The sequence below is a fragment of the Mercurialis annua genome, linkage group LG6, assembly GCF_937616625.2.
Source record: "Mercurialis annua linkage group LG6, ddMerAnnu1.2, whole genome shotgun sequence".
In the NCBI taxonomy this organism is placed as follows: Eukaryota; Viridiplantae; Streptophyta; class Magnoliopsida; order Malpighiales; family Euphorbiaceae; genus Mercurialis; species Mercurialis annua.
Window position 1 is genome coordinate 6,866,263 of NC_065575.1, and position 18,994 is coordinate 6,885,256.

Here is an 18,994-nt window from a genome sequence, read left to right on the forward strand (position 1 = left end):
ATGATGAGTTTTAACTTTTATGAACGGAAAGTCTTTTTTGTTCGATGAAAAACTGAGAGGGCTTTTTTGTACCTAGAAAATAATAATATGTAGTTTTAGAAAAACTTCGAGGGTTGTTTTTATCCTTTGCCTTAATTATATATTACTTTTTTCTATTATTATAATCATAAAATTTAAATTAATTACATTTTCCGTAGTAGAGTAAAAATAGAAATCAAAACTAAAACTGAGAGAAAATCTCAACAGAAACAATTATTAAATCAAAAGTAAAAAAAATAATACTAAAATACACAGTATCTTGAACCTTCACCACTTGTATTTATTATTCTCTCTCTCTAATTTTTTTTACTAATTTCAGAATATAAAATCACATTTGTTTTTATCTTAAAAAAAATAATAAAAAAAAACAGCAGAATTTTAGTTTCATTAAACAGAGAGAGTTGAAGTAGAGAGCAAAAACAAAAAACAATCACATAGCATAATAGTCTCAGATCCGTACTGCTTTTTTGTTGCTTGTTTTTCTTTTCTCGAGAAAGTTTCACATTTTCTCGAGAAAAAAAAAGAGATTCTACTCAATTCCTTTCCTCCTCCTCCTTCTCCTTCTCCTTCTTCTTCGTCAATGATTTCTAAAACGGTACGTTTCATTAAATAGGGTAAGAATTAAGATCCGTACAGTTCAGTGTCGGCATTGGACCAGTTCAGTGTCGGCATTGGACCAGTTCATTGTTTTTATTTTTGTAATAATAAATGTGACAACTGATTGTTTATGTGATGTACTTTATTTGTTCGCCCAACGGTTTCTACTGTTTCATTTGCCATTAATGAGTTTTTTAGAGCTCATTTTAATACTCTACATCAAAAGTTTTTATTTTTTTATATTTTTTTTTCAATAGTTTTGGATGGTGTAGTTATTAGTTTCTTCTTATTCACTATACAAAAAGAATCAAGCTTTTGGAAATATTTATTTAATTCAACTAGTGGGTATGTTACAAGATTGCATTTTTTTTGCTTTTTCAAGAAGTTTTTATAGCTGCTGATATTCAGATCTCTTGGTTTTAATGTGTTTTTGTTCAGTTACTTTTCATTTATAATCTCATTTTAAATTTGTTTTGTTTAGGTTGTAGTTTAATATCTTTGGGGTTGCTGCACTGAATCTGTTTGCTACCTACTGATAAATAAAGGGTGTTTTTTTGCTCACTTCACAGTTATGTCAGGTATGTTTAGCTCTTTTATATTGATTTTGTTATAATATATAGTGTTTGATGCTTTAGATGATGCTATAGATAGTTGTGGATTGATTGTTTTTTTGTGTTGTTGATTGAAGGGTTGGAGGGAATTGGGGCTAGTGGTGATGAAATCAGAGAGAGAAGATCTGATTTTGAGAACTCGGAAGACGAGAGGAGGAGATCGAAAATCGGCAATCTCAAGAAGAAGGCTTTGAATGCTTCTAATAAGTTCACTCATTCTCTTAAGAAGAGAGGGAAAAAGAAAATTGATTATAGAGTTTCTTCTGTTTCCATTGAGGATATTCGGGATGAGAAGGAGGAAAGCGCTGTACAAGATTTGCGGCATATACTTCTTGAGAGAAATTTGTTGCCTCCTAGGCATGATGATTATCATAGTCTTCTTAGGTCAGTCCGTCAATTTTTTTCAGAGAAATGTGTTTTTTTTCTCAATTTGAGCAAATATGACGGGGATGTTATGAGCCGGAATGAGCCGGAATTGCTTATTTTATTCACAGTTCTTTTTCTTTTGTAGATTTTTGAAAGCTAGAGATTTTAACATTGAAAAAACAGTTCATATGTGGGAAGAAATGCTTAATTGGAGGAAGGAGTTTGGAACAGACACCATATTGGAGGTATTGTGATTAAGTTATGTCATTAAACTTCATGTTTGTCGGTTGACTCGGGGCATGTAAAACTCTACTCTTTTAACTGGAGGAGTTTATTTCATGCACATTTTTCATTGTTAGAAGAATATTGGTCAAATACAGAGACTCAAAGTTGCATCAGTATGTAAAAGTTCTTAACGAGCAAAAATCTTCTCAATGCAGTATTTGACGTCTCTTTTTTACCTATATTTAGCATATATTTTCCATGGGATTACAACTTATATCAGATGTTTTTACTATTGTTATCAATTGCTATTCAAATGTAGCAGTAAACTGAACTAGTGATCAATGGTTAGGATTTTGAGTTTGAAGAACTCGACGAGGTCTTGCAATATTACCCTCAGGGGTACCATGGTGTTGATAAGGAAGGCCGGCCAGTTTACATTGAAAGACTTGGAAAAGCTCATCCCAGTAGGCTGATGAGAATAACAAATATAGATCGATACATGAAGTACCATGTTCAAGAGTTTGAGAGAGCTCTATTGGAGAAATTCCCTGCATGTTCAATAGCTGCAAAGAGACAGATATGTTCAACGACAACCATACTTGATGTGAATGGCTTGGTATGTCGAACTGCATCCTAAATTTTTCAAAAATGATTTTTTTTCTCACTCCGTACTTCTAAATTTATAGCTTAATTTTGCTATCATTTTATAATAAGAAATCTGCATCACTTTATAGCTAGTAGCTACAACTATTTATGTCCCTTACTTACATCTTGAAGCGCAAAGTGAATTCCAGAATGTGTTCTAAATGCTTTCTAAAGGAGTCCTAGTCTCAAATTTAGATTTTTTTTTGGATATCTCCGTATAACATCTGTTGGGCAAAGAATCAGAAAGTAAGAGTAGTGAACTATCAAATCAAGCATTTATGACCCATCTTCAAATTTCCATGTATTAATTCTTTTCTGGAGTCTCTGGGTATGGGAAAAGATAAGGGAATCAAGCTTTTTAATTGAATGTTGATAAATACGTTTTACCTTCTTCAGTAACTGGTTCTTTATGTTTCTTGCAACTGGTTCTATGCAGAGTTTGAACTGGTCATTGATGTTATGTTAAAAACAGGGCATTAAGAATTTCACACGGACAGCTGCAAATCTTTTGGCCACCATGACAAAGATAGATAACAGTTTCTACCCCGAGGTATTAAAGTTCTATAAGAAAATGTTTTATTGTCTTTGTTAGTTTGTTTAATTGGTATCTGAATGTTATGCAATTTTTCAGACATTGCACCGAATGTATATTGTTAATGCCGGTCCTGGTTTTAAAAAGATGCTTTGGCCTGCAGCTCAGAAATTTTTAGATGCAAAGACTATCGCGAAGATACAGGTAGATAATATGATAGCTAGCTTATAGTTTATGATTGTTAAATTTTTTGATCTTATGATTTATTAACTATACTCACTCCAAAATTTACAGGTTTTAGATCCCAAGTCCTTGCCCAAGTTACTGGAAGTAATTGACTCAAGGTATGTTGATTTTCTTTTTAACTCTGTCTCACTTTTTCAATGGGTAGCATCTATAAATTTGTGTTCTTCCTTTTCAGTCAATTGCCAGACTTCTTGGGTGGTTCTTGCCCTTGTTCTGATGAAGGAGGGTGTCTTAGATCTAAAGGTCCATGGGATGATCCTGAAGTAATGAAGGTTAGCTAACCATAAATTTATGAGTTGAATTCTTGATTCTTTGTGCATTAATGATTAAAGTTAGTCTTGAACCTTCTTTTGGAATTTGTATTTGCAAATTGACCTAGATTATACCTTTTGTAGCTTGTACATAATGGGGAAGCAACTTTTGTTAGACAAATCACCAGAGTATCCTTTAACCAGCGGAAATTTGACTCATCTGTTCAGACACACGCACAGAAGGCAAGTGTCAGTCATTGAATGAAAACTATACCAAAATTACTAGCATATCTCATTGCTGGGTATTTGACGCATCCTATGTTCTTCAGGGAAGAACTAGTGAGACATCTGCAGCAGAATCAGGATCTGATAATGATGATCCCTCATCTCCAGCTGAACACAATTCTATGTTTTCACGTTTGGACCCTGTGCATGAGGAGGTAAGCAGTCTCGTCTGGTTCATTTTCACTCTAATGTTAGTGTGCTCATAATCTTGTATAGTTTTGATTTGATCTTGTATGGGAATATTTGCAGGTCAGAGCTTCAGATCCCAATGCATACTTCAGCTGTGATGATAGCTTTCCTGTTGCTGAGAAGAACAGACAAAGCTACTTGGATTTATCACTTAAAACGAATCAGTCCAGTCATTTTCCTAGTGAGGTGGCCCCAAATGTGGAAGGTATTTATTTGTGCACTCTTACGGCAAATTGTCAAATTTTCTGTCATTTCTCTCCTATCAAATAAAGGTTGTGGCTTACTTCATAAACTGTATGTTTGAAACTGACTTTTTGTTGTAATTCATGCTTCTGAGGGTTTACCTTCTTTTTTGGTTGAGTTTCACTCGAATGTTGTGGCTGTCTTTAGACTTAAATCATTTGTTTATGTTTCATTTCAGGCAACATCTTACGCTGGTTGGGCATTGTAAAGGAAAAAGTTATGAGAAGGCACAATGTGGGTGTAGCTAGAATGTTGGTGTCATTTCTGGACAAATTAGTTGCATATTTCAATAGTCTGCCATTTGAATGTTGGAGAAGGCAGAACAATGTTTTTCCATCTAATCTCATAGAGCATTCTGCTGATAGTCATTCAACAGCTGTTGAAACTGTAATTGAAGACCATGTTCGTCCGTGTATGGAACGTCTGCAGAGTTTGGAGAAAGTAGTCCAGGAAATAACAAACAAGCCTGCTGCGATCCCGTTAGAAAAAGAGCAAATATTAATGGAATCTCTAGAGAGGATAAAGTCTGTGGAGTTTGATCTGGAGAAAACAAAAAGGGTATGCTTTCTTAAGTTAGCAGCCTTAAATACCTGGCAGCTGAACATTTGAATGAAATAATAATGGCCATGCTATATTGTTCTTACAGGTATTGCATGCTGCCATTGTAAAACAGCTTGAGATTGCTGATGTGCTCGACGATTTAAAGGAGTCTAGATGCAGGGTAAGTAGCTGATACTAGAATTTTGACTTAAGTGGCAATATGCCCCCTCAACTTCTAAGCAATGGGCAATTAACACATAAATTAACTTTGTATGCAAATCAGTACATAAACTTGGTGACTATGGGCAATTTACCCCATTTTGACAATTTGCCCCCTCAATTTGTAAGTTAATAGTTCCTTTAATTGGCAATTTGCCCCCTTAACTTGTAAGGTAATTTGCCAAAATGGGCTAATTGCCCATAATCACCAAGTTCGTGTACTGTTTTGCCAACAAAATTAATTTTTGTGTTAATTGCCCATTGTTTACAAGTTAAGGGGGTAAATTGCTATTTAAGTCCTAGAATTTTAATACTAAACTTCAAAATGAAACTAAATATAATATTGAAAATTAACGAGCAAAATAGAGGGGTGTGTCCTAATGGAGTTGCTACCACGCAACATATCTGGCTACCATGTTGAATAGGATGATAATTCTGTGGCACAAGAGTCGAGCTATGTTGCACAGAAACTTGTCGAGTCCCACGTTTTGTTTTTGGAAACACTTCTACTAAAAAATATTGTTTCGTTGTTTTTCGTCTCAATATTTCTGTTTCCGTATAACATAGGAGTTTTATGGTCCTGAAATTTTGTTATACAAGTCGTTATTGTCTTTTTACTCGAGTCTATATGAAACGCTGATGGGGGATGTTTTGTGCAGCAAAGAAGATTGTTCTGTTGAAGATGATGAGCAGTAACAAGTTATAAAGTGGTGAAATTGGGGATAGGAGGAGATTGAAATTGCACAGATAGAATATATGAAAGCAACAGCCATAGGGAGGACCCTTCTCGTTTTCTTTTAGAGTAAGATGAGGCGGTGAATCCCGTTTTTTTTGTCAATCCTGTGTCCCCTTAAACCTTATAATCTCCCTTTACAGTCAGTCCTTACATGACTTAAAAAGCTTAGCTTCTGCAATGTAGAGAAACGACAGAAATAGTAAATCAAATGCCTTTTAACCATAACTTCTATATTTTCTTGTCCCTCTCTTCTTCCAATCAATTCTCTTTTTGTATGCAAAGCATGTATAGTTTATATTTGGCTTGTATGATTAGTATAAATGGCCTGGCTGATAATTGTGTTGCATGAAAATTTATCGGGGTTCGCTATTTGTTTTCATTTTCAAATTCCGTAACATCTAATTCAGATTTTTTAATTTGGTGTTTTGGTTTCGGTGTTATATTATATGTTTTTTCCGTTTTATTTTAAAAGTCTCATTTGATTCCATTTAGAGATTAGGAAAATATTTATTATGATATTTTTACTTTTAGTATTGATAGTGAAAGTTAATACAAATTTAATTTAAGTTTAATTAAGAAGAATAAAAAATAGGTTTTTTGATATGAAATTACTCTAAAAATAAAAATGATACCTTTCCAAAATAAGACATTTTAAAATAGAAAGTTAGAAACTAATTTTTTTAAAAGGGGATGGAGTAAATTGTAAATAGTATCCTTAACTATAAATTTGTGGACAAATTATTAGTGGTGTTGAATGCTGATCACTTTAATGGATATGGATCCCATCCATAATGGATGGTCTAACTCCAACCCACTATATTATTATATTATCTACTAAATAGAGGCAGGGTGAGCAATTATCTATAATATGTCGACCAATGGTAATTCTGATCTTTAAATTTATACGTCATGATTCATTAATTCACACTTAAATCATTTTAAACAATTTAAAATAATATTTTTATTTTTAAACCAATAAAGGACCATAGTCTTTATTTTCAAAACCAATTAAGGATGAAATGAACAAGTTTGAAAATTCGAATGATCTAATATTATCTTAATTGATCTAGAAATAACATTTTTGTTCTCAATTGATTAAAATGGTCAAATATGAATAAATTGATCACAACGCACAAGTTTAAAAATCACTATAATAACACTTTGTTTGCAAGACATTGATATTTTTGCAAATAGTTCCAAGTACACCATTCATTCTTGTCTTACAGAAGTACAGAACAACAAAACCGAGAGAAAAGGGTAGATTTACAGTCGCCATCTCCGTTCAAGATTGCTAAAATAAAGTTCTCAAATACCAATCTCAAATACTCAAGCAATCATGGAGGTCTTTGAAATTCAGAATTTCAGAAATGCTTTTGAAACGAAAATGAAACATCGAAACATAAGACTCAATAAATTTTCATGCCTCATAGATCTCGAACATAAGGCAAATGAACAAGGGGAGCTGTTTTCAGTAAAGAGTGAGGCCTCTTGCAGCCAGTCAAGCTTCGTGTAGTTTAAACCATCTTTAAACTTGTGTGTCATGACACAAACTATATCCAAGAAATAATGATGTCAATCACAAATCAATTTACAAATTAGATAATTTTTTCAGTATATGCCTGCGGAATGGCTTTAATCGGAATGCATACAAAATACTTTCATACGTGATTAATAAATAATTGTTGGTATAAAAGAATTGAATCAACATTTTAAGCCTTCAAAACAAGTGAACTAACACCGTAAGGATTCCAGATGTGAGCAATAGCAGTAGGGATGGATTCTGCATAACCTGACCATTTTTATCATCAGCCGACTGCGATGGCGGTGGAGCAGGGCATGCGAGCCCGTCCTTTCCTTCTCGGCATTGGCTAGCGAAAAGACCAGGAGGGTACTTCCCGTACAGATTAATGTAGCTAAACATGGTTGATGCGCAGTCATTTGTCAAGTCATTCAAGACTTCTGCAAACGGGCAAGCAAATTCCTTGAATGCTTCACAACAGGGTGTAGGAGAGTACCTGGGCCCTTTACATTCGCTTGTGATGACTGTATAATTCTGGAACTCAAAGTTTACTGGGCAGGCTGTGGACGAAAAGAATATATATAAGAAGATCGTCTCAAAGCTATTCCACATTAAGGTTATGCAAAAAAAAAAACAATAAAAATATATAAATACGACATCATGCTATACGAGATGAGTATATTTTTAATCATGTTCCTCCCTATCATATCACAAAAATGCAGAATAAATGCAGAACATGTTGGCGCTAAAGAAATAAATCAAACATATCAGGTCTAAAGGCATCAATGGAAAATGAATAGTTAGAGATTAAAGATCAATGCATATAAGTTGCCAATTTTTGAATTTATCAAATAATAAAGCTATCATTGATAAAGATTGCGACTGCTGCTCACCGGAACAGGAGACACATAATCAATGTTAGCTTAAATTAGAAAGGCGGAGTGACTTTCAATAATACTAGATGAGTGCACAAGACCAGGTACCAGTCAATGATAAAAAATTTATAATTACTGTAACTTAAAAGTTATATAGAAAATGGAAATTCCAGTATTTATGCTTCATTTTTAAGTAAGAATTTTGACCAATCCAATTATAAGCAATCCCTACAAAAACTTCCATCAATCAAATATTCCATACTACCAGAATCTCAAACTATGAACACAATATATTTCTTCTTGAAATCCTATTCATCTCAATTACTTTTAGAGCTTGTAAAGAAATATTTCAAAGCATTCAATTTTTATAAGTTCCCACATGAATTTTTTCGACTTCATAATTGCAATAGATATGACAAATACAATATCTAACGAAATAAGAAAAAATCAATGATGCTCTGGCTCGCAAGTCAAATACAGAACGAGCCTTGTCTGCTAAACGAGCATGAGCATTAGAGGGAGCAAGTGAAGTCTTCCATTTCGGCTTCCCCCCTTTTCCCCCAACCCCTATTCATTCATTTTACATAAGCTTCCCGGTTTGAGAATTAATTGATTGGATAACGAGATTCACAATCTTTCCTAGGAAAAGCTTCCACGACAATGTATAGAGGTTAGGTTTGTTTGGCTTCTATTTCCCCTAGGCTACTTCCTTTGTTGACTTCTTTTCTCAGTCAAACTTCCTTCACTCCTCTTCCGTTTTTTCACGTTTTCTTCTGAAAGAAGACATTCTTGACTGGTAATAACGCATTGAACTGAGAGCACTAAGTTAAGTAGGGGAAAGCCCTTTCTAAATTGTTACTCTTTCCGATTCCACGGAGAAATGAAACTCAGAAGGAACTGCGTCAAACACTGATGCTTACAATAGGATTATCAGTTCAAGAACACAAACATTTTTCAGCCAAAATCAGCTCTGGGTTAATATCCACAAAATCAATAGGCATTTTATGTCAATCGAGTCACGGTTCCATTTTCTCAGTAGGTTATATTTGCTATTTCATTCTGAAGAGCTAAAATTTATCTTCCGTCTCTCTTAAATGATTGAAGATCTCAACGACCAATAAAAAGCACACCAATGTTTTAGCACATGAATGCTTTCATAACCGGGACGAACATATCGACATTGGTGATTAACTATGTTCACGAACACTAAATCCAAGAAAGGCAGCATGTAAACAAAACAAACAAGATTATAACAACTCCTTGTTACACAATATAAAGTGATCAATTAAATTAATAGTGTACTAGATTAGAAGAGAAATAAGAACCAACTGAAATTCCTAACAACATAGTTTGCTTGGTAAAACAAATTTCATCAATTTTATAACAAACCATAACCAAATAACACAGAAAATCCAGAAAAGAATTCCAAGATCAAAGTAGAATCTAATGATTAAAGAATAAGAAGAAGAAAACAAAACCTTTCTTAGCTTGTAGCAGATTCCTGCCAGTAGAACCATGACCATCCAAAACAGAATCTGGATCCAAATCAAACCCACAAAATACAAGCATTAACCAACTTATAAAACAGTTCAATCAACTGAAACAACCATAATATCAGAAATTCAAAAAAAATTCAACAATACCTGAAATGAAAGTAGAAGCATAAGAAGCAGAGGTGGCGGCAAAGAGAAGCATCATCATCAAGAAACAATAAGGACTTGTAGAAAACAAACGGAACTCCATTTTTTTAGCTTAATTCTTCTGGGTAGTAAATGTAATTAATGATCTTGTCTGAAAGAATAAAGCTGGAAACTTGAGATAGATCTGAGACTTGGGTCTCAACTCAACTCTGAAAAGAAGAACAGGGGAAAGTGGGCTACAGCAAATTTACGCGCAAACTGCGTCAAACCCAGCTGATAATTGCTTCTTCAGTTTTTTTTTTTTTTTTGCTTCTTCAGTTTCTTAAGTACTTAAATTTAGTAGTCAAATTAATGACAGATTAATTAAATTTAATAATGTTTAATTTGTATGACAGAGTTGATGGTGGGTCATACGCACAGCTAACTGCTAGCCACGCATACCGTTTCGGGTTATGTCTGTTTTGGACTTTTAAGTTTTAACGACTGCGTTTTGACATTCTATTTAAGATATTCTTTTCCTGTCTGAAAATTCTAACCCATTAACAAGTTTATAGCTAATTATTTCTCAATATGATTATGCTAATTGTTACGTGGTGAATGGATGAATTTATCAATTTACAGTTTCTAGTAGTAATTTAAATTTGTGATTTCAATGGATGAAACTTGTTTAGAGAGAGATCTTTTAAAAGTCGATAGTAAAAAAAATTGAGTACAGAAAGATTTGTCATTTGATGTTGACACACGGCTGTATAAAAATATTAATATTGTTTAAAAATTAAATAATTAAAATTTTGGCTCTAATTGACTCAAATAATTAAAATTATTTATTTGATTTCAAAACACAAATTAAAAGGCCGTGTTGATCCTTTGTTCTTTTTAATTTTGTCAATGTACTGCGTATAATAAATATATTTATTTAATTAAAATATAATAAATAAATTTTCAATCAACCATTAATAAGGTTAATTTATGAGGCAGGTGTGCAAACTTTTGCAATGCTAGGCTTGGAGACCATGTAGTAGAATCAATCTTTTGTTATTGTTGATTACCGATTCTTTTTAGGCTTATCCCCTTAAAATCCCCCCACCTTTTACCTCCATTTCATTTGCACCCTCACGTTGTAAAACCACCAAATATACCCAAATTACGACCTTTCACTTTCAATTGTACCCTCAAGCATTAAATTGACCTCATTTCACTTGAAAAATGTTCAAATTAATATTTTAAATTTTAGCATATATTTTAAAATAGGACTTAATATTTTATTTAAAATAAAAATAAACCTATTTTTTCAAGTGAAAAGAGATCAATTTAATGTTTGAGGGTGCAATTGAAAGTGAAAGGTCGTAATTTGGATATATTTGGTGGTTTTGCAACGTGAGGGTGCAAACGAATTGGGGATAAAAGGTGAGGGGTTTTTAAGGGATAAGCCTTCTTTTTAATCGTGTATAGACCCAACTTACCAAAATCAAGAAAACATGTAGTATCATTTAGATAATCAGTTTTTGTTCAAACATCACATTTTCTACATCTTTTATAGAGCAAGTAGGTATCGATAATTTGATCAAATTTCCAACTCGCACATTATTGTTAATAGAATTAGCTAATTACACATATGAATTAAAATTGTTTTAGTCAAGAAATAACGATAAAACCAATATACAAATTAAATTCTTTTAGTATATGCTCATGCAAAATATGCTCATGAGTGATTAAGAAACAATTACTGATACAAAATAACTTAATCAACATTTTGAGCCTTTTATTTCTGGATTACTTCGAGATTTTTTTGAAATATCTTAAACTATAAATATCCATTACCGGTAGGGATAGATTCTGCATAAGCCTGACTATTTTTTTTTTATCATGGATTCCGCATAACCCGACCATTTTTATCGTCAGCCAACTGCGATGGCGGTGCAGCAGAGCATTCGAGCCCCTGCTTTCCATTCCGGCATAGGCTAGCGAAAAGACCGGGAGGGTACTTTCCGTAGAGATTAATGTAGCTAAACATGGTTGATGCGCAGTCATTCGTCAAGTCATTCAAGACTTTCGCAAAAGGGCAAGCAAATTTCTTGAATGCTCCACAGCATGCTTTAGGAGGGTACTTAGGCCCTTTACATTGGCTTGTGATGATTGTATAGTTCTGGAACTCGAAGTTTACCGGGCAGGCTGTGGACGAAAAAATATATATAAGAAGATCGTTGCAAAGCTAGTCCACAATAAATTAATATAAAAAAATAAAGAAATACGACATTATGCTCTAAGAGATCAGTATTTTCTTAATCCGATTGCTCCTTATCGTATCACAAAATGTAAAAAAATACATTGTGCTAAAGAAATAAATCAAACACTTCGAATTTAAGTTAAAGCACTCACACTAGCATACTCCTTTCTTATTTTTTCACAAATTCAAGGTAAGTTAAATATGTTTTAATAAATCAAATGCTAAATTGCATCAAAGTGACAATATATATTCAATACTTGATCTATTTGAAAGAAAGAATGAAACGATATAACAGAATTTTAAAGTGAAGTTTTAACGGTGCAAATTAACCGTGAACAAAGCTCGTGCACCATTTACATGCTTAGAATTTCTATTTTCAAAATGCTCCCTTTTTTTAATTTACTTGAAAAAGTTGCAAAAACTATGCTTCGTCCAAAATTTTGAATCTAAAAGTCGTACATGTCCGTTTAAACAAACCAATATACTTGAATTATCGAACAAATTGAATATAGTACGTGAACAAAGATACATTTTTTTCAATGTTCGCCACAAACTATTAGCAAACCAACATTTACACTTTGTACATTGTCAAAACATCATCCAATTCTATAACTAAATAACTGCCCAAACTAAGTTCAATGACCTTGCAGTGAAATACAAATGAATCATTCCTATAAAGTATATTATATTGAATTTAAATAAATCCTTATTGTCCAAAAATAACATACATTTCTTACAATGATGATTAGTATAACTCGACCGTTTATTGCTCAAATTGGTAATAGCAGGAATACAGTTTACAAGAAAAAGAAAAGTGGATAAATTATACAAATATTTACGACTTGATATTCTAATAATACGAGAAAAAACCTCGAAAGGTCTTCCACCTGGGAAAAATGCAGTTACCATGCCAGGTTAAATCTTGATTTCTGTTTAAATTGCTTCTTTGTCACACACCATGTATTAGGGAAGGTGCTCAACTGTATCGTAAAAACAAAGACATGAGAATATTTCAGAGGAAAGAATAGTTTATGACCGACGAAAAATGTTTGGTTTGCTGAATACGATAGTTAATTTTTGTTGAAAAATATTTATTTCATAAAATTACAGAACTAAAATTTCATAACATTAATATTTTTTATTTAAAACGTTGCACAAAAAGACTTATATTTCATTTATTGACATTTATGGTCCTTTAACATTTTCGTAATTGACATTTACAGTCCTAAAGCATTTTTCCCTTCACCAAACAAGGTTGTGTTTGGCGTTTTTAATGAATAAAAAAAAGACACCGAATGATGCTTTTGGAATAGAAACGCCAAAAAAAAAAATTTGGTTTTCTATGCCACGTTCAAAAAGCGTACTTAAATTATAAAGGTGAAATGCAGTTTTTTTTTTACAAATAACTCATCGTTATTCTATATGAAATGTCTATTTTATTCCGTATCAATTCTTCGATTATGATTCATGATACTAGCTGGAGACTATTCAACAAAAATGTGTTCCCACTTTTGGATATCCTGAGGAGGTATAGTGACTTACATTGCTTATAAGCTTAGCTCCAAACCATGCGGTGTCTCCACCGTAGGGCGGAGGAATAACTCTTATCCCATGGCTAATAGATTCAGGAAGCTGTCCACATAATTCTTTCTCTAGCCTCTCTGAAAGCACGCAGCAAAAAACAAAACATAATAGTATAAAAAGTTCATCCATTACAATAAGTTTCTCCAATTCTTTCGGCACCTGAACACATAATTTTATCTTTAATTGAAGAGTCATTCCGATTCACAAATATCGTGGAGTTAAATAAATTCAATTTCATCAATCAAGGTCAAGGACCTAAAACTTTCTAAAATGAGGTCAAATAGATCCAAATCGCAATAGAATAATAAGAAAATTTAGATAAATTCGAACTGAAACTATAAATTTGTGAATCTATGCGACATTAACATATACATGGGAACCTAATTGGTCGGATTAAACTCAATTCAACCTCCATTTTCCCAAATGAAGAGAAAAGATGCATAATTGTTAAATGTTTTACCTGCTAGGCCTGGCAAACATGCGGTACCTCCTGACAAAACGACAGTCTTGTACCAAGATTCATCTGCAGTCAATTCCGCAGCATGACAGTGGTCCATGCAAAGTGCTACTGCCTGGTGCAAACCCATTGCACGCCTGTGCCATGTAGCAAATGAATCATTTTAACCAACTGCATGAGCTTTACGATTTGTTACAATTATAAAAATGAATCTGATTCTACTACTGTGAACAAAAATACAGAATGCATAGTTTTTTCCAGAATGCAAATTGACTAGGTCTTGTATGATCTTGAAAGAAACATTCTCGAGATGTAATTGAAATGCCTTGAGAGAAATTTTAATCATCCAATGTCATTAAAGAGGTAAATCATTATAAGCATGCTTTATCGTAATTTTTTTTATCATATGTACTTACACTCCTGCCAAACGTGGCTGAAACAAGATCTCCCCTGTTTTAAAACGTTCTTTTGATAGAGTAAACTGTCCTTCACCCTGGACTTCTAATGATGCTTTTGTGTCTTTCGATAGCTCAGCTTCATAATCATTAGCTACATAACAAAGGTTCTGCAATTTTACGTTGCAACAGAGAATGAAGCAATCAGAAGTAAGTCAGTAATTCAATGCTGGTTATCAGCAAAAAGCAAATTTGTAGCTTTGAACTATTGTACGCAATCAACCAGCCATCTACAATTTTTTCAAAATAAGAACACATTTTTTATCTTCTATAAAGTTCAACTAAGTAGGTTGGACATATGAGAATCGTGTCAAAAAAAAAACATGGGACCGTGCATTATTTTACAAGTTTCAACTTTGTAAGCTTGATTGCAGGGATTGGAATATGGAAACTAGAAAAAGTCCACGAGGAATGTGCAAAGAAGAACAACTTTATAAGGTGCATCGATCATTTCACTAATTAAGGGCCGGCTTGGTTCAAAACTGTGTACTTTCTGGGGAGTATACTGCACCCGGAGTTAATTTATCCACAAAGCTATTACTTGGATAGTAATAAAGATAATAATATTCTCATATATCAAAACAATTACATTTTGAGGATATTATTGTGTTTAACTATTCATTTAACTAAGAAAGTAGAGCTTATCTAGATTCTTTTAAGGAAGTTATTTTTCTAGTCAAAGGGAAGTTGGTGATTCAATTTTTCGATAAATAAATAAAACAAACTAAGTAAAAAAAGTTTACTACTTCCCTATTCTACTTATCCTTCAACCAAGCAATCCGTGAGACTCTAAAAGGTCCATCACTAAAACTAATATGGCTTTGGACAGTATTGAATGATCTAAAACTGTTATACAAAGACCAGGAAACAGAGAGAAGAGTAATCATTGGGACAAGGAAACCTATACCAAAAATATGAGAAAGAGAACAATCAAACAGTTATAAATTTGCAGCCTATCAATGTGAATGACTCAGTACAAGTCTATACCTCTTTCAGTGCGCGAATAGTGTACAGTGATTCAAAGCTAATGTTGTTCTGTTGCATTTGTTCTCTAAGGAACCCTGTAACCTTCAGTGCTCCGATACCAATGACTTCTACACCCACCTTGCGCATTACTTTGCCATTTAAAACTATAAAATGCAGCAGTCAAAGAGCCCAAAAATTTTATATCCCATAATCTTTTGAAGCTAAAAGAGATATCAGAGAACAAAGAGACTAAACAGTAAATGGAAAGCATTGAATAACTTCTATACACCAGATAAGAATTGAAACAATAATGAATATGGAAAAGGAAAAATCAAGAAGAAGATGCAATATTTTAATGAGGAGATGGTCTTAGCATAAAGGAAAGGAATGCACGAGGTGTATCACATAATAAGCATGGAGAATGAGTTAAGACGAACTTTAAGTTGACTTGATTTAAATTAATCATAAACCATTTAGTTATGAGGATTTTTTGGAGGTTAAAACAAGGTAATCACTTACTTGGTACCACAGATGTGACTTGAAAACCAATATTAACAGCAATTCCTGAAGTTCGCCGAGCAGCAAAGAGTGCTAAAGTTGACTGCCCAACATTGTTATGTAAATGCATTAAATGTGCACAAACTGAAACATTAAATTCTGATTTGCTTTAAAATGAGGAACAATTTGAGTTCGGCATTGCAGACTTCAAAAGAAAAGAAAATAAAATTCATGTTTCAAGATAGCATAGCATGCAACTGCTTGGAACAAGCACCAAGCTTGAAGAAATTTCTACATTGAGACTACTTGAATCATTTTTTTTCTTTTCCACATCTCCTTACTAAAATAAGTATGCAGGACAAAACATGAAAAGAAAAAATTGACCACAGGAACTCATTTGTTTTTTCCCTCATTTATCTTTAAAAGGAGAACCACCAGTGTATATTGTTAGAGATGGTAAAACCACAGTTTGATCTCACCAAACTTGATCTTTCGAATTGATTGATAATTTGAAATGCTATCAGGAAAGTTTTAGAGTTTGATTCTTGACAGTTATTTAATTAATGAAATATTTGAGCACAAGCTAAGGTGTGTTAGTACTTGTTCACGCTTTAAACACCATAGACATTCACATGCGGGAGTGTGTTAAAGGATATATAAAATCAATGTTAAAGTCTCACTTCACAGTTTAAAATTTTGAGTTAATTAATTATTTGACTTGACATTGAATTCATTACATATATGATAACAAACAACAAAAACAGAAAAAGAACACAACACACCTGATTAATAGCACAGACAGCCGGAGCATTCATGTCAAATAGTGCAGCTTTTATTGCAGCTTTTAACTGTCGTCTAGATGCTTTGGCAGCTTCAGTGTCTGGAGATTTAGAAAAAGAAATTCATCAACAAAATCAACTACCAAGAATCCTATGATCACAACCTTTAATTTTACTATTTTCAACTTCTTGCGTATAGAACAAATCTTAACATCAAAAGAAACTTTTTTTTTTCTTTTTTTCAAATAGCGAAATTGAAACCACTTTGGAAAGTTGATGCACCCACAACCCCAATGTAGTTGGCGTAGAAAGCCAACAACAAAAAAATGGAAATACACAATTTCATGAGGTTGAAACTAATATAGCTAGTGTCAAGAAATGTAAAAGAAACTCAATCTTCTATCTAATTCAAAAGGCTCATAAGAGGGTATCTATTTACAACTGCAGGTTTAAATAAAATAGCCAAAAACTACATACTTGAATAAGAAACAGAGATGGTGGCAGCATTCATGACAACCATTTTTTTTCTTTGTTCTTTTTTTTGTAAGAATTGTGATCCCATTAATTTCCAAAAGCAGAAAAATATATCATGAATGTTAAGTAGAAACTAACCATCATAATGACAAATTGGAAGGGACACAACAATTGGCTGTGTAGATGTTCTTACCTGCATTCTGTTAAAACAGAAATACTATCAGCAACTTATACAAGGAAAGCAAACAAAAATGTAACTAGAAAACATACAAAAAAATGGCATGAAACTGAAATCAGCGGTGGTATCAGAAAAGGTAATAATAATGCTGTTATATGGACTTCCAATTTTCCCGAAGAAACTTTGATAGAGAGATTAATAAGATAGGATCATTTAGCACTACAATATTTGACAATGTTGATTGATTAAAGAACCTGCTATAGATAGTAGCATAAAAATGGCGAAGCCTAGAGTACATTGGGGACTCGATGTTACCAAATTCCTGCAACATCAAAAGAAAATCAAACTTGTCATTTATAATGCCAACCGAAACAGAACCAAAAGAAGCTATCAACAAGGAAAGCAATAAAATTTAGATAAAACAAGATTTTACATATTTACTTATTGCTTCCACAAACCTCTAAAATTGCATAGTTAAACTCAAATGCTCACCAAAAATGTAGCTGACCGTCCCGATGGACACGCATATTTGCTCCAACCAAACTTACAATACCCTGAACCACCTATTTTATAAACAACCCAAATCTCAATCATTTAACATAATTTATTACCATTAACATTAGCAAGAAAGTATAAACTAGCCTAAAATGTAAGCAATTCATCACATTAGCAAATCAACAATTTACGCCTAAAAAGGACTACGACTTATCCTCTCCCATTAATGTAAATACAAACCTTATCTCTAACTATATTAAACTCAAAGTAACTAAGTAAAAATAAATTTCTCAGAAAAAAAGTCGCCTACAATTAAGAAATGGATTAAAATTTTAGTATCTCGAATTCGAAACCGAGCTCAGTTGAGAAATTGATTAAACAAACAAAACACTCACCATCAATAATAACACAACCAGGAACTTGTTCTCGCTGACCATAAATACGCCTAAATGACAATTCCGTTGACATTAGAGTACTGTACGTCCTACACAATTTTCCATTAATTAACTACAAGGTCAAAAAAATACACAAGTAGATAACATTTCTTGCTGAACAGTAAAACAAAAGTTGAGAGAAAAAAGTTACTGGATCGGATAACCAGATCGGAGCTGAGTTTCGGAGAAGAACACCGAGTCCCACGACTCGTGATAATTCTGCAGAAAGTAAATCCAGAGGCGATTATCAGATACGACCGATCTCCACGACTTGCATAATACGCTCAATCTCGTAGCTTCTTTTGGACCTAATGATTTCACTATTTGAATCACTATATCCATCGGAATTCGATCGAATTCTCCTAGCGATGCTTCCGTCGATGATGATTCCGTGTAACTCGGATTGCGACTCAGTGAGTTAGAGCTTGAACTCGCCCGGTTTAATATCGTATCCCATGCTTTTCTGAGTACAGTCGCCATGGAATGATTTTTTGCCGGGAGAATCTGTTTTTATTGGTTTCTAGGGAAACAAACAGAAAAAGGCCAAAAAGAGTGGAGAGTAATACGGAGAAATGTGTGCGTGTTGGCGAGTGTATGGTGGACTTTAAATATGGAGAGAGAAGGTGATGACGTGGAAGGAGGAGAGGATGTCACGTGGAAATCGAGGAATCAGGGAAATGATAAGTTGG

General features: G+C 33.3%; 3 protein-coding genes across 5 annotated transcripts; 1 reads left to right on the forward strand and 2 right to left on the reverse strand.

Moving 5' to 3' along the window:
* Positions 1-435: 435 nt before the first annotated feature.
* On the forward strand, positions 436-5,949 carry LOC126687151 (phosphatidylinositol/phosphatidylcholine transfer protein SFH13-like). 3 transcript variants are annotated; one of them, XM_056106229.1, is made up of 15 exons: positions 436-653; positions 1,118-1,214; positions 1,325-1,631; positions 1,759-1,858; positions 2,188-2,454; positions 2,956-3,033; positions 3,115-3,219; positions 3,310-3,359; positions 3,437-3,533; positions 3,657-3,755; positions 3,842-3,952; positions 4,047-4,191; positions 4,408-4,787; positions 4,876-4,950; positions 5,648-5,949. In XM_056106229.1, the coding sequence occupies exons 2-15, from the start codon at positions 1,208-1,210 to the stop codon at positions 5,666-5,668; spliced, it is 1,842 nt and encodes a 613-aa protein (XP_055962204.1). In that variant the 5' UTR covers positions 436-653; positions 1,118-1,207; the 3' UTR covers positions 5,669-5,949. The 3 variants fall into 3 exon arrangements, with proteins under 3 accessions (XP_055962204.1, XP_055962203.1, XP_055962205.1); XM_056106228.1 differs by having other exon boundaries at positions 436-634; XM_056106230.1 differs by lacking the exon at positions 436-653 and adding an exon at positions 891-981.
* A 1,299-nt stretch (positions 5,950-7,248) lies between these two features.
* On the reverse strand, positions 7,249-10,062 carry LOC126653653 (GPI-anchored protein LLG1). The gene is made up of 3 exons (XM_050347589.2): positions 9,762-10,062; positions 9,597-9,653; positions 7,249-7,803 (listed from the first exon to the last, which is right to left on the reverse strand). The coding sequence occupies exons 1-3, from the start codon at positions 9,859-9,861 to the stop codon at positions 7,442-7,444; spliced, it is 519 nt and encodes a 172-aa protein (XP_050203546.1). The 5' UTR covers positions 9,862-10,062; the 3' UTR covers positions 7,249-7,441.
* A 2,591-nt stretch (positions 10,063-12,653) lies between these two features.
* LOC126653515 (actin-related protein 8) lies at positions 12,654-18,890 on the reverse strand. The gene is made up of 12 exons (XM_050347423.2): positions 18,457-18,890; positions 18,267-18,355; positions 17,869-17,939; positions 17,631-17,698; positions 17,337-17,398; positions 16,728-16,825; positions 15,967-16,048; positions 15,469-15,611; positions 14,443-14,591; positions 14,030-14,163; positions 13,528-13,646; positions 12,654-12,965 (listed from the first exon to the last, which is right to left on the reverse strand). The coding sequence occupies exons 1-12, from the start codon at positions 18,783-18,785 to the stop codon at positions 12,888-12,890; spliced, it is 1,422 nt and encodes a 473-aa protein (XP_050203380.1). The 5' UTR covers positions 18,786-18,890; the 3' UTR covers positions 12,654-12,887.
* Positions 18,891-18,994: the final 104 nt, after the last annotated feature.

What these genes read in the sequence shown, in the direction of transcription:
- LOC126653515 (XM_050347423.2), bottom strand. Translation starts at nt 18,785, where the DNA reads ATGGCGACTGTACTCAGAAAAGCATGGGATACGATATTAAACCGGGCG. An exon ending in CGATCTGGTTATCCGATCCA is followed by an intron (nt 18,356 to 18,456) that starts GTAACTTTTTTC and finishes AAAATTGTGTAG; the next exon opens with GACGTACAGTACTCTAATGT. An exon ending in CTATTCGCGCACTGAAAGAG is followed by an intron (nt 14,592 to 15,468) that starts GTATAGACTTGT and finishes GTAAAATTGCAG; the next exon opens with AACCTTTGTTATGTAGCTAA.
- LOC126687151 (XM_056106229.1), top strand. An exon ending in ATGATCCTGAAGTAATGAAG is followed by an intron (nt 3,534 to 3,656) that starts GTTAGCTAACCA and finishes TACCTTTTGTAG; the next exon opens with CTTGTACATAATGGGGAAGC. An exon ending in GGTGGCCCCAAATGTGGAAG is followed by an intron (nt 4,192 to 4,407) that starts GTATTTATTTGT and finishes GTTTCATTTCAG; the next exon opens with GCAACATCTTACGCTGGTTG.
- LOC126653653 (XM_050347589.2), bottom strand. Translation starts at nt 9,861, where the DNA reads ATGGAGTTCCGTTTGTTTTCTACAAGTCCTTATTGTTTCTTGATGATG. An exon ending in TGCTTCTACTTTCATTTCAG is followed by an intron (nt 9,654 to 9,761) that starts GTATTGTTGAAT and finishes ATTTGGATCCAG; the next exon opens with ATTCTGTTTTGGATGGTCAT. An exon ending in TCTGCTACAAGCTAAGAAAG is followed by an intron (nt 7,804 to 9,596) that starts GTTTTGTTTTCT and finishes TTTCGTCCACAG; the next exon opens with CCTGCCCAGTAAACTTTGAG.